General features: G+C 42.2%; 1 protein-coding gene across 4 annotated transcripts in view; it reads left to right on the top strand.

Annotated features, from left to right (window-relative positions):
* FYN (FYN proto-oncogene, Src family tyrosine kinase) overlaps positions 1–15,079 on the top strand; it is an 83,127-nt gene that overhangs the window by 54,127 nt on the left and 13,921 nt on the right. For 2 of the 4 annotated variants that reach the window (XM_027893041.1, XM_027893040.1), the window contains 4 exons: positions 1,694–1,858; positions 6,005–6,184; positions 7,991–8,067; positions 8,170–8,323. In XM_027893041.1, coding sequence (XP_027748842.1) covers positions 1,694–1,858; positions 6,005–6,184; positions 7,991–8,067; positions 8,170–8,323 — 576 coding nt within the window. Of the gene's footprint in view, positions 1–1,693; positions 1,859–2,331; positions 2,488–6,004; positions 6,185–7,990; positions 8,068–8,169; positions 8,324–15,079 lie in introns of all 4 variants that reach the window. The other 2 variants (XM_027893043.1, XM_027893042.1) reach the window with 2 other exon arrangements.

Raw genomic sequence — 15,079 nt, 5'->3', positions numbered from 1 at the left:
CCAGGCGAACAAGGAGCCCTCACTCCATGCAGGCCCCTGCTGACTTGAAACATAAAGGCCGCCTCTAACGAGTAGCCTGCTCTGCACTCTGAGCTGTGGGAGGTAGATTAGCCACAATGCCTTGTGAGTGCCCAGACTTAATTCTAGGGAGAGCTCAAAGATGCCAAATGATTCAGTAAAGATCAGCGTGGTTCCTGAAGAACCACTGCTGAGACCACAGGTCAGTGCCTTCATGGCAGGACACCCTTCACGGCAGCCCACCCTCAGTCTTCATCCCACAGCTGTCCAGGCTGGAGGACCCCTGCTCTTCTGAGATCCCCAGAGTGTCCTGATGTCAGACAGAAGTCCAGTAACAGCTTGTCTGGAGTTGAAGCATCATTCCCCCAGTCCCAAAAAGCTGGCCTGTCAAGCATAAGCCCTTGTGCATGCAGTCTGGACTTAACTGGAGCACCAGCATGCCAAGCTATTTTTTAAAATTAAATCAAAGAAGGAGGTCTTAAAAGCCTTCAGCTTCTTTTTGCAGCTGTCCAAACTCATAAAGAAGCTTCTAAGATACAATCCATATTTTGAGTAGTCCCTATCCTAATGTTCCCTTTGTAATTCTTTTGAAATAAGACATGTCAACTGGTTGGCCTATCTTCTCTGTTTTGTGGTCTTTGTTGTCTTGCTACAGGAGACACAATGAGGTCCATAGTCAGGGTGTCTGGAGGGATTTCCCACCATTCCACAACATTTGTGCTGATGAGGTAGAGCTTAGTGTTGCAAGGAGCTTCGGTACCTGCCCACCTTATGATACTGAAACTAACTGTTCACTTAAAAGTGAAGTCTAACAAGAAGCCTTGCACAGAAGAATACAGACTATGTTTGAGTCTGAAGTACAATTGCAGTTCCCCACCTTGTTCTGCTCTGCTGTACCTGTTTTAAGATACAAGTTGCTGTGCAAGCTTTATATTGCAGTCTGCTTTATGCAGCATAGTATACTACTCATCACTATGTATGTATACATATGTTTGTGTATATATATATATATATGTGTAATTGTTTTTACTCCTGCTAAAATATCTTGTGTGACTTTTGTCACAGTTCAGTCTTCTGTGAAGCTTTCCAAGAGACAATATAATGAACCTGCCCAAATGATGTAGGACTGGCTGCATATGCTCTAGAAAGAATGTCAGGAAAAGTCTTTTACATGACACCTACAAAAACACCTTTTCACAGAGCAGAATATAGAAAATGCCTTTTCCCAGGATACAAGAAGTTCAGCAGATTTTCACTGCTTTGATTTTTCAGGAGAAAAAAATCTTCTCTGTGTTTATTTTACTCAGTACAGAAACAATCCAGATTGTAATATACAGATAATTTTTAATTTTTTATACTGTACTATAGTGAACCAGTTACTTATGAGGTGATCTTAATGCAGCACTGTGGGAGAAGGTAAATTCTGAGTCCATGAGAGAAAGCATTGGCAGTCACCTTCCATTTCAGGCTGTGGAAGCAGAGACTAAAATATTTCCTGTTCTGTCTCAAATGAACATGTTTCAGTGTTCAATTTCTAATCTTCCAGGATGCTTTGTGGTATGCAACTAACAGCTGTTGTGAGTAGCATTGTTTTTATGCTTACTGTTTTTGTTTTATGTCACACTTTTTTTTCTTTCCTCTCCTTTGCTGTTGGCTTCACTTCTGGCTCCATCAGAGAGAGCTGCAGGTCTTTGCTGCCGCTTAGTAGTCCCCTGTCATAAAGGAATGCCAAGGCTTACTGATCTGTCTGTCAAAACCAAAGATGTCTGGGAAATTCCACGAGAATCCCTACAGTTGATCAAGAGACTGGGAAATGGGCAGTTTGGGGAAGTATGGATGGGTATGGAGCAAAATAATTATTCTAAAATAGCTCTCTGTGTGGGAATTACAAGATGGAAGGTGAAAATGTAGGACACTGTGACCCTCAAGAAAAAAAAAATAGTAAAGCTCAAAATGTTAGGAAAAATGGCTTTAGAATCATGTCTTTGACTTTGAAATTCTTTAATCTTCAACTTTCACTGTAATTGATGGCAAAAGAAAACTAAAATTCCGTGTTTCCTTGGAAGGTTTTGATTTTGACAAATTACCTCTGTCTAAATGATAAATCAAGGCTCACATAGTAATGTATTAGTTATACCAAGAAGCCTTTTCCTGCAAGCTGACAAAAAAGTCCTTAAGCTGAGTATCCAAAACCCAGTGTTTGCAAATGAACTTCAGTGCAACTCTGAGAAACAAATCACCTTCCATCTTTCTCAATGCATGCATAATTTTGGATTATAAGTGTGTTTTTTTTATTAATTTCCTCTCCTATAGAGAAAGCTGATGGTTTGTGTTTTAACTTAACTGTGATTGCTACGAATAATACCCCACAAACTGTTGGATTGGCTAAAGATGCATGGGAAGTTGCACGTGATTCATTATTTCTGGAACAGAAGCTTGGTCAGGGGTGTTTCGCTGAAGTGTGGCGTGGTAAGGCAGAGAATATATTTTGCTTTGGATGGATCTTTTAAGGCCCTCTTGGCAGAAATAAACATTTCAAGTAGAGATCTTAAAGCTAAAAGATCAGAATAGTAGGAAGTGTTAGTTTATATTGCCTGAAACAGTCAAACCTAAATACATTAATCCATGGGGAAGCTTCCTTTTACTCGCACACAGTGGTATGAGAGGCTCGGGCATTAAACTTCATTAATTGCATTGGGTTTATTTGGGTAACTACACAATTGCTAGATATTAAAATAGGAGACATGATAAACCTCTAAGGCAGAATGGTTAACCAGAAATTAATCTGGTAAGTAGACATTTTTCTTTCATCATGTATTTTAGCACTGTTGGGACCAGACCCTGAAAATGCTTCCATCCACTCTCCCAGTTTAAAAATAATGGCAAGTATCAGCAAGTTGATATTGTCAAGCTAGCTTTCCCATGCATCCACTTCTTTAAGTCTGAAATTTGTATCTGCAGCAGAACCCAGTAACTCAATATAGAGACCACAGACAATAGAGGCAAAACTTTTTGGGCCTAGCTGAACCCCCACTTTGAAGTTCAGAAATACTGACATTTTCCAAATCCACTGACATTCTGTTTTCTGCACACTTGCCAGCTAAACTTACTGCCCACCCCCCCATGCCTCATTCTTTTAATGAGTATAAAACAATAGCAGTTTACAATGTGCATAAATCTTAGTATGGCCATAGCACTGAAACACAATATAGTATTTCATGAGAGGTGGCTCAATTTTTGTGCCAAATTGCAGTCTGTATAGGCTCTTTAAAATTACCAATTCAAATTAAGAATCACAATGTGTTGTTTCTTCAGAAAAATTTGGTGGAGCAGTTTGGCCACTTTTTGTTGCAGTGCCACAAAAGTATGTAAAGCCAGTGGGTTCTCCTGGGTTCTTGCAGCTGTTTCCCATTGCAAGATTACAGCAAGGGGCACGGCAGCAAGTCTGTGAAATCTATACAATTTATAAGTACAGAAAGTTACAGAATCTCACAGAATTACAGTTGACTTGTTGCAAAGACAGCTGCATATGTTTTCTGTTGGCATCTCCAGATAACTGCAGTTCACCTTCCTGTTCTCCATCTCGAATGCACACTCAAGTTTCCAGTTGATGATAATACTTAGTGGCCAGCTTTGTGGGCAGTAGATCTTAAGCTGATACAGCAGTTAAAGGAACAAATTAAAAAAAAAAAATCAGCTCTGAGAAATAAAGGGCCAACTACCAGTACCAAATATCTGTCAGAAATGCAAAAATTATTACTACAATTATGAAATTATGTTTCTTAATGTATAATAAAAATATGTTAACAGCCCTGAAGCATTACCAAACTGGAGTAGATTAACACAGTAAAAATTAATAAAAAATACATTAAGTGGTAACTAACTACATATGGGAGGAATTCAGAGGGAAGTCTGTGCTAATTTTCTATTAGAGAAACACATCAAACTACAACAAGAAAACTTAAAAATTTAATCTCTAATCTGGGCTGAGAGGATAAGTTAACATTTTTTGCTTGATTTTCTTTTTTTTTACCTGGAGAAATTCATAGAAGTATTTAAAAATAGACCTACTGAAAACACTTCATGGTAACAGAATGCATTCTGGGATTTTTACTAAGGAAATGTAAACGAATAGTTCACAGTTAATCCTGTTAAGACACCAGGTAAAATCCTAGTTTGTTAGTGCCAATCTGGTTTCCATGAAACTGTGGTTTTATTCCTGGTTCATATTCCTGGTACCTCTGTAGAGTGGCTGTGACTGAGGCATGCTGGGGTCCCAAGCCTCAGTGACTGCAGACAAAACACACCCCCTGTCACCCATCAGAAAAGATTTTGGCCACCGTGGTTGAAGTTAGGAGGCAAAACCACATCCTTCCCTGCTTACACAGGAGTGCTACTAAAGCAAAGTCCTCTTCAGCTCTGATTTAAAGGACTGAGTGAAACTAGGACCTCAAGAGTCCTCCTGAAGCACGCTGGGGTAGTGGAGGTGCTAGCTCAGGACATTACTCCACTGACAGTACAGTGACACCCAGCACAGAACTGGCAGAAGACAATCAAGGCATAATGAAAACAAACTTGCTCTGCACGGTTTTGACTAATATGTGCCTCAAGCCCCTACCCAGCCATTTAGGATTGCCCTTTAAGTGATGGGTGACACAGGAGCAGCAGCTCCTCCGCTGCTCCTCCCCTGTCCTCAGCTAGACAACAGGGACCTGGGACCTGAGCACTTGCAGAGAAAAGGACCCAGCTCATTTTATGCTCTGGCAGGTTGCAAAAGCTCATGATGAATTTATTTTGGCTTAGCCATTTCCCCTGCAGCAGCAGAGCCCTGCTAAATGTTCATGTACTTTCAACAAGGACAAACCAGGTTTTTTACACGTTGCCTTTCTTGATGACAGAGTCTTTGTGGATTTTTTAGGCTTTCTGCTTATCCTCATGCTTGAGTGCAGAGGAGTAATTTTTACCCAATGTGATTAATTCCTGAAGTCATTTAGTGTTGTTCTGCCTTATCACACAACACCTCCCTACCAACATATCACAGGTCCCATTCAAAGCCATTTCAGCACTGACTCTGAAGCCAGGTTCTGGCAAGTCTGGGCAAAGGACAACCAGAAGGCACTAGAAAAGGGGTATTTCTGCCCATTTAAATTTTCCTTCCTTTCCCTTTCTTCCCCTCCCCCCAAAAAAATACCCAACCCACTAGGGTTTTGTTCTTTTCAGTCTTCCTTCTCCCCCTTGCAAATACCTAAGTAAAGCCTTACCTCTTGTGAAATGCCTTGAGATAGCTTTCCCCAGCTCTCTCCCAATTTTTGTGCAGGCTTTCAGATGTTAGAGAAGGCTTTGGTAGCTGATGGTTGAAAAATGATGCAACTTGTCCATTTCAGTGCTGACCACAAGTAAAGAACAAAATGAAGTGGACAAGAACCACCTCATTTTCAATCAGCAGCTGCTGGGAAGGAAGAAGTTGTATTTCAGTTTGGAAACACATGTTTCTAAAATGAAATCAATTTAGGATATTTCTTTCCTCTGGCTCAGAACAAAGTCAAAATGTTAAAATGTCTTGCAAGTAAGAAGTTCTGGGTTTAACCAGTTTTGTTATCCAAATCTGTGACTGGAACTGTGTAGTTGTCTGTAGCAATTACTTGTAGCAAGTAATTGCTACAGACAACATGAAGATGGGTTTCAGGAATCCCACATTTCTTACTCAAAAGATGTTTCTGTGGCAATCAGTGGAAACACTGTCTGAGTAGGATGACAGCAATTGTGCCCCAGTGCCAATGGGAGTATTTTTTTTCAGTATAAAGAAAAAAACTAAAATATGAGGGAGGCATGGGAGGAATATAGTGATAAGGCAGCATGGGAAACCAAATTAAAAAAAATAACCCTTATATTAAATGCCTTTGCTGTTTTTTCCTTGGTTACATTAGGCATCGAGCAGAAAAAGAAGGAGGAGATATTGGATCTAACTAAGTTTCTGTGCTTGTAGGTACGTGGAATGGAAATACTAAAGTGGCTATCAAGACCCTGAAGCCTGGCACTATGTCTCCAGAATCCTTCTTAGAGGAAGCCCAAATCATGAAGAAGCTAAAACATGACAAATTGGTCCAACTTTATGCTGTGGTATCTGAAGAGCCTATCTATATTGTCACGGAGTACATGAGTAAAGGTGAAGCCAGAGCTGCTGGCTCGATAATACTTTTTCTTTATTGATGCTCCTTGAGGATTCAGAGAGAGGTGCAGTGTGGTGCATGAACAGCATGTGAGGAAGGAGAGCAAGAACAGGAAACTAAATTTACATCTGTCTTCAGAAGAATTATGAATTTCACTCTGAATTGGGCCCAAAACCTGATGTACAAAGAAAAATTTATACTAGGTGGGGAAGAGAGAAGTTGGTGCAGCCCAAGTGATTCCAACTGCATCAGCATCCAAACTTCCCTGACGAGGGAAGATTTGCATTTTCTGGGTTTGATGGTATTACATGCTGCATGCCAAGATACTAGCTTTTCCTGGCACCAGAGAGTTCTTGTGGCATCTTCTTTCAGTGTTTACTTGTCAGCTGAGGATTTCTGTCTCTTCGTTTAGCAATCCCGAGTTCTGTCACATGCACCTCGCTCTCAGATCACAGCTTCATTTTCAGTCCAACCCATTTATCATTTTAATACATGATTTGCACATATTATTCTTTCCCTCCTCTCTGCCCTTCCCTTTCCCCTTCTCCTTTCTCTTTTTCTTCAAGCTACTTAACTGGTAATGATGTAGTAAAATGAGAAAAGGAAAACTTTTTGCTTCCTCAGATCTCCAGCAGGGGTGCTGAGAGCAGAGCAAAAAATCTGCTTGTTTTGGAAAAGCAAATGAACCAAATAGGAAACATAAGTTCTCACAGGGAAGTTTCATTGTACATTGGAGGATGTACTCTGAAATTTTAAGTCCATTTTTTCAGTCTATTTGGAGTTGATTTTTATTTTCCTGGCAGGTGCTTGCCCACCTCCCTCTTCAGAGGCATCCAAGCCCTGACTAACTCCCACTTTAATCATATATATCAGTGACAAGCATATGCTTTTCCCTTAAAAAAAAAAAAAAAAAAAAAAGACTTTTCAAAATCCTTCTCAAGTATGTGGTTTATTTTGGCTTACTCTACTAGTTTGTACAGTAACATTTTACATCTTTGGATCTGAGCTTGAGGCTGACAATTTGTCAAGGGAGAAACGCCTAATCATCTGTCTTTTTCCCTTATTTATGAAACCAATTCACTGCCTTTATTTAAGGGAGACTGCCACACTTCTCTGTTTGAATACAAGATTGGGATGGAAGCTCTAACATCCTAGGTGTTTTAAGTGATCCTTGTTTTTCCCTTGCACAGGAAGGCTATGTCCTTATTGTTTTTACTGAAGTTGCTTTCATTTCATATCTGCTTTGTCTTCCTAGCAGTCTTCTAAAATTAATGGTTCATGCTGTGTTTAGCTCTGGGTTACCTAGAGAAGGAGCACTACTCATTTCTAAGGAAAAAATAGCCTTTGCTAATGCTATCCCCCTTGGGCTTATCAGGCTTCGGGCCGACCTTTCTTTTGGAGCTGGTTAAGCTGGGATCTGACTTTTTCCATAGCTTGTGTGGCTTGGAACTGAGCTGCTGCTTTGCAGCTAGCTGAGGCCTTTAGAGAGCAGCAAGTATGTAGTTTTAAAGAGCACTGGAAAAGTTAAGACCAGCTTTCTCCATAATGGTCAGGAAGATTAAAAACAGAGTTGTTTCTTTTCCCTTTTCCTTGTACTAGCGGCATATTCTTCTGCAAGACAACCTTTAAGAAGAGCGAAGCAAGTATAATAGAATTCTAAGATATTGTGGGGGTTTTTTTAACTGTCTCTTGAACTTGAAACATTGCTGTCTTTAATAGGGCACATATTGCTGCGCCTCCATCCTGATGAGTTGCCATTGTTTTCCTAACATCTCTCCATTGTGTCAACTCTGTATTTGCAGGGAGTTTGCTAGATTTCTTAAAAGATGGAGAAGGAAGAGCTTTGAAGTTACCGAATTTGGTGGACATGGCAGCCCAGGTCTGTCTTCAGAGTATTGATCACTGAGATGTGCATGTTTTGTAGCCCCTGTATGCCTGAGTTCATTTTAAATGCACCTATTGTGTCTCATGCTTCTCACAGGTGGCTGCAGGAATGGCCTACATAGAGCGAATGAATTACATACACAGAGATCTGAGGTCTGCAAACATTCTGGTGGGGAACGGCCTAATATGCAAGATTGCCGACTTCGGGTTGGCAAGACTGATTGAAGACAATGAATATACAGCCAGACAAGGTAAAAACAATGGCAGGTGTAGCACTGATTGTCATTCTTGTGACAGGGGAAGAATGAAACATGGTTTTGAAAAGCTCTCTCTCTCTTATGTGTCATGGGGTTGTTTTTGGTAAATCCTGAGGCCTTCCTAGGCAAGAAGTTCATTGCTGAATGCATGTCCTAAAGAGAATGTCTTGTTTAGTTGTCTTCCCTTTAAAAACCGACAAAAATGAAACGAAGATGATGGGTGAGAGCACAGTTGGTAAAGTGACAGTAAAGACAAAGATACTCGTGGTGCCATAACAAAGAGGATAATTTATTTACCAGCCTTGAAAGTCTGAATGGGGTAATCCAGAAAAGTCTGTGTAAGCTATTTCTTTCATAGTGTGCCTTCTAGTATTTACTAACAACTCTCATTATTGCTGTGCTATTCTTATTTTCTTTCTTTCAAACAGGTCAAACAGTTGTGCCTCTATGCAGTGTAGCTGCCTTTCAGAGCACTATGTTTTTTTTGGGAACCGAAAAAGCTATTTTAATAGAAATGCCATTTTCCAGTGCCACACAGAGTGCTAGGCATAGACAACCACGGACACACTATGAAAATGTATCAAAGAGTTTTGTATTTTTTTTTAAAAAGCATGTGGGTTCAGACTCAGTCATGACATGGGCTCTTTGTAGTTAGTCATTCTTTACAAGTCATGTTTAGTTGTCAGATGTTGGTCCAAGCTGCAGAGCTACAGTTTTGTTCTCTTTCTGCTGGCAGGACTTTGTTAGTGCTTGCTCAGTATGTGTCAGTAAACAGCACTCCATCCATTTCAGTGCCAAAGCCAAGGAGGGTCCCACTAAACCCTGTTGTACGTCACCAAAAAGCACAGGTCGGCTAAGTACTTCATTACCTACATTTACTCCTTCCTGTTGTTTCTTCTCTTGAGCAAAGTCCCTGTTTCAGCATAGATCTTGCCATTAATTCTTAGGAAAGAGCTCACCTCCTTCTGTAACTTTTTCTGTAAGTGCTGACAGAAGGAGCCAGAGAGTTTCCAGCATTGCCTTGGCCTAGGAGCAGCAGCAGCTCTTGTGATGTTCTTGCTCCTCTAAATTGCTGTCAGAAGTACCTAGTCACAGGGATGTGGACCACAGGCTGCATCCACCCTAAAAGTTGCCTGCTTCACATTTGGACAGCGAGGCCTGATTATTTCGGTGGGGTCCTTGAAGTACCTGTGGCAGATACTAATGCAGAGACTTAACCACTATTGATTTCAGCCTGAGCGTGGGAATTGCTTTTTGCTGGAAAAAAAATAGCCTTGTAACATTCTCTCCAGAGCAATAAGAGTGTCTGGAGGCTCTGGTAAACAGAAAGCTGCCTGCTTGCTCTGTCCCTGTGTAAAACAAGAGTTTTCCTTAAAAAAGGCAGACAGATCCAGTTTGCAAAATGGCTTTGAAATGGTGTCCTATATTATCTTCATTTCTGTCTGGTTTGCTGCCATGTCTTTTGTTCCCTTTGGAAACCACCCAATGTATAGTTTTACATGGTTAATTATTTGTTTTCATAGACAAGTATGTGACCTACTTCTGGCCAGATCTTTTCAGACTCCTGATCCCTAGGAAATCCTCTGATGACCTGTTTGCCTCCCGGTTTAAATCTCTCAGAACATTTTTGCTCTCTTCACATTTTAAAAAATCTGTGAAAACCTGCCTGACTGATATTGAGGAGAGGCTTCGATTTTTAAGACAATAGAAATTACTGGATCTGAGTTGGGAAAACTTTGAGCTGAGAAAAGATTAACATCAGGACTGGTAAGGAGAGGGAGTGTAGCCATGGATATCTCCCACCTTTCTTTCATGACAGAAATCACTTGTATTGAGGAAAAAGTGTCTGGGAAGGGAAACTTAGTTTGGCTTTTACAACGCATTGCTGATGATCTGGAGATCTGAACTGTGCTTGCCTGGCTTCATCTCATGGTGCAAATATGAAGAGGTCACCCATCCTTCCCATACTTGAGGGCAGTGGACAATACTTCCTTCCCCTGTCCTCAGGATCAGGCTGAAGTCCTTCAGAGCTACAGAATTCATTAATTAAAAGAAAGACCCAAAGAGCTGTAATCACAAGCATTCTTGTAGAAAGGTTTTCCTACTTTCACTAATATCTTTTAGACCCTTTCTTAAGTGGTAGCTTGTTTTAGAAAGGGGCGCTTTTCTGACCAAGTAGCACATTCTCAATTACACTTAATTGCAATTAACCTGGCTTCCAAGCCAGCTGGGCAGCCAAGGTGAGCCTAGAACATTTAATATATTGCAGAAGAAACATGGTTTTTAATGTGGCACATTAAAATTGGATTTTTTTTTTTCAAGTGCAATTCAGTTGTGGTGTTTTTTTATTTAAAGTTCAGTTTGAGCATTACTTGGTGGAGACCACAGTATCAGAAGGAAATGGTTGCCTCTGTTTGTTTCCCATGACCTATTACTTCAGGCTCCAAGGAGATGCATCTGGGGACTGCTCTGTTTATCTAGCTGACTACTGCTTCAGTGGGAATTTTGACACAGGAGAGCCTGGCCAGAAGAGGGGAGGGGGATGGGAGTTCTCCAGACTGGCAGCTCCTGTGGGAGAAAGGAAATGTTTTTCCTTGCAAAATCTGAAGATTAAAGTCACTCTCTCCTCAGCAGTCATCCTTCTCTTGGCTTAAGTGTGTTAGTGCAGAGCTCATTGTTGGCGTGGGGAAGAGGTGGTTTTCCCCAGCTTCACTTGATCTCCCCCTCCCTTCCCCCACTGTCACTTTTGTCTTCGATTAAATATTTTGAAAGGAAACAGATGGGGATGCTTTGAGCCCCAGAGGGCTAGAGTGCAGGATTCCTGAACCTGTGTGGGTATTACTTAGCCTGGTGGTAATGTTTTACTGACCGGTTTATTTTCTTTTTGGTTTGAACAAAGGAGGCCTGACTGCTCCTGATTTATGAGAGGCAAATAAAAAGCAGTTTGTTGTCTGCACTGCCATTTCTCAGCAATTGTCAGGAAGGAAAGAGATGGTCATGCCACTAATGATTTAAAGTGTGTGACTAGCAGCTATACACTGCCATTAAATAATACAAAAAAAAAAAAAGTTCTTGGCTTGTAATGAGCATTTGGCTTCTCTTGCTTTTAGAGGAAGTGAGTAATCAAAGGGGAAAAACATGCCTGTTAATGTGACGCCCATTTCAAAGGCTACACTGATGGACGGTATTGCAGACTGCACCACTGGGGCTTGCTTCTTTTGGCTGATGCTGTTGCAACATCTTCCCCACACACAGAGTGTCAGGCACTGAGCCTTATTTCCTTACACTGGTGATAATGCTGTGTCAGTCCTCTAAGGCAAGACTTAAAACCCCTGATATCCTACAGGACAAAGAGAAACTTCCCATGACTTTCAACACAGAATTTCCCATGCAGTTCTGCTACCCTTATACTGATCTGGTTTACAGATATGTGGAGTTTTAGCCAAGCACATGGCATTTTTGTGGAGAGTGCTGAGTGCTCCACAGAGTTGCTGGGTTGGAGTTGTTACTATTCTAAGCAGTAGCAGCTGATACAAATTTAAAATTTCCTTAATAAAAAAAAAAAAAAAAAAAGAGCAGAGTTATTTTCCAGGCCATGTTTCTACTGCATACACTGGCAGCACTTGCAGTAGTGCCACTCCAAGCACTCATGAAAAAAACAAGAACCCTTCTGATGCCTTCCAGACAAGTCAGAGCTATTCTGGGAGCTGTAGTACATGTTTGTAAACTTTCAGATGATTTTTGCCTCCTTAACACTTAGAAATACCTCCTTCTTGCCCTGCCTAAAAACAAGTGATGCTTCTTGTTTTGATTTCCTAGAAATAAACAGGGATTTTTTTTTTCCCCCCTTCCAGGCTCTTTTCAGTTCTTTAAGTAGGGACTTGTTTACCAGCTAATCAGATCTGTCTTTTTTGTGACTGACTGTACTGCAGGCTGTAGTGTCCAGGGCTTTGTCTAGGGCTTTGTTCTTGCTCTTTACCTGCCATTCCCTTGGCCAGCCTGGGAGCAGACAGGAGAAAGGATTCTTGCTTTTTTAACCGCCAGCCACCTGGATCTGGGAAGGGTGCCACTGATACACTCTTACAGAGCTGCCATCTGCTCCCTGAGAAGGAGCGAGGCCAGGTCAAGAGGAAGGGCAAGAGGAAGGGGGGCGTAGAGGCAGAGAGGGAGAGGGGGATGTTTAGACCGGCAGTTCCGCCCCTTGTACCCCCCTTCCTGGGAAGGGGTCCGCCTGCAGAGCCTGCTTCTCATCGCTGATGTTTTGCCAGGCTTGTAATTTCATGTTCGTTCTCACAGAACAAAAAATGTAATTGCACAGTCCCTCCCACACGGCACTCATCATCGCCTACCAGGGCTGACTCGTTTCCTGTTTCATGCTTGCTTCAGCACTTCATTTTTACCTTTTGTGGCTTATCCTTTCCAGCCCCAGAAGCAATTCAGTGCCACACCGCATTTTCTGGTCGCTAACCCGAGAGCTCCCTGAGTTTTGGGGTTTTAGAGCTTGGGGTGCTGCATTGGCTTTGGTTTTAAGGTACAAGAGGTAGCAGCTTTGTAGCATTTCCAGAAACAGGATCATTATCAAGCTGGCAGTGGCTCTGGGGCATGAATTTCAGAGGTTTCTGCTTCATCAAGATTTAGATCTGAAGAAAAACAAAGCTCTGAGGGATTTTCACTTTCCTCAGAAGAAATCATGCTGCGAGCTGTATGTCAAGGTCACTCAATCATCCCAGCCCCCTCCACTCCTTCTCATCACATGGCCTGCTTATAGCTAGCAAAGAATTAAAGCAGGGCCATGATTGATTTTTCTCAAGGAAATCCTCCTGGGAGATAACCTGTGTGAATGCCTGGGCAGAGCCAGGCAGAGGTCCCAAGAACAGGGCTGAACCTAACAAAAAGCCTCAGAGGCAAGAGGCAGGGCTGGTTGCCCTAATAGTAAACTGTATCATCAGCTTTGGTTTCATATAGTTGCAAGCAGTGCAGAAACCCAAAAAAGGCTTTTCCAAGGCTGAAATATTTCAAAAAAAGGGACTGAGGTAAAAGCTGCAGATTAGTACCTTGCTTTGGGGCAAAGACAGGCTATCCTGACCTGATGAATGCAGCGTGTGGTTGGGTTTTATGCATGGGGTTACTGATGTGCTATTTTGCAATAAAACATGTTCTAGAAAAAAAAAAAAAGAGAGAAATCGCTCCCCTAATGATGTAAAATCTGCCTTCAAAGTAGGAGATGGGCTGCATTGTCAGCTGAGGTAATTTGGCTTATCAGATTTATTAACATGCTTGTCAGTAATACACATTTTATTTGATGCTGTAATTTGTTTGCAGCACAAAGTCAGCTTGTTTAATAAGCTGCTGAGGCCTGGGCAGAGGGAGGGGATGAGTTTTCTAATCAATGCATTGGGAAGAGAGTAAGCGCCGAAACTGTGTGTCAGTCAGGAGCCATGCACAGTGTCTAGTCTGTTCAAACGCTTCGTATGGCAATCAGGAGGCTTTGAAGCAATGCTCAACACATGTGGGAATTTTTTGTGCTCTCACAGCAGTGCGCTGTCTCAGTCTCCAGTGCCAGACACTGGATGGGAGGCAGCACCTCGGGGGGATCCCTGTTAGACAAACACACACAACACACCCATTGGCACAAGCTGCATGTGATCTCTTTGTGTTAGTGCAGTGCACGCACTGCACGTGCAGATGACCGGTTTGGCGTGTCCTCAGTGGTCTCTGCTCTCCCCTTACTGACACCCCTGCCATACTGGATTGCAGGCTCTCTTGGACCATCTAGCTTCTAGCATGTGTTGCAGGGCCAGAAAACCATGAGGCAGGGCTCCGCTAGCAAGCTCTCTGCCAACCTTGCCTTTTTCTCCTCCCCATCTATCACTTCAAATCTATCATCAATCAGGAAATACTGCACAAACTGCAGAACATTTGATTTTTATATTAGTTGTTTTAGTCAGAGAATCGTCCACAGCAGGGGCAACATAAAGAACTAATGAATAGCTGTACTGTCATTCAATAATGCACAGCACAGACCATTTGTCTTCTCCAGCAGTGTTCATCACAGTCCAGTGAGGTCCAGCTCTAGCTCTCAGGAAAAGGGATGTGCTGTAATGGTCCCCTCTTCTCAGGGAATTACCTTTCTTCTCATCTTCCTATGGCACACCACATACTCATCTCCTAGAGCCACACTGGCAGCATATGAGGAAGGCAAAAATACCAGGGGAACTGGCCACAAAAGAGTCTGAAGAGATTTCCTTTCTCCAGAGATGAGTTGTAGGCGGTTGCTACCTTTGTGTTTGAGTATGAAGCACATGGGAATTAAAGCAGGTTTGGCTAAGTTTCTCAGAAAAACACAACTGAATAAAGAAAGAAAAATTGTTGAATAAATGTGTGCAATGTGTGAACAAGCAAACCCTCATGTTTGGCCATCTGATACACCACCAGCCGATGTTCAAGGCTTCAGGCTCCTGGCCAGCCTGGAGCTATTCATTTGTTCAGCTGGCATGGGTTGTGTGTACTATCTCAGCTGCACGTATGAGAGAGCAGAGGGACACTGGCCCTTACATGCAGGGCTGCCGGCATAAACCCATCTAAAACCACACACTGCAGGCCTAGGGAACCTGACCACCAGACACACACAGCTTGCAGTTTTTCCAGGGATTGACATGGGGTGTAGAGCCCCAGGTGGCTGGAGGAGCCAGTTGCCAACCCCACGTGGCTGCTGGTGCTGCTGAAGCAGGGCCAACTTCCACGACAGAG

This window comes from Empidonax traillii, unplaced genomic scaffold (assembly GCF_003031625.1).
Source record: "Empidonax traillii isolate 1590-97213 ecotype Southwest subspecies unplaced genomic scaffold, ASM303162v1 scaffold377:size560545, whole genome shotgun sequence".
Lineage (NCBI taxonomy): Eukaryota > Metazoa > Chordata > Aves > Passeriformes > Tyrannidae > Empidonax > Empidonax traillii.
This window is presented reverse-complemented; position numbering and strand designations above follow the sequence as displayed.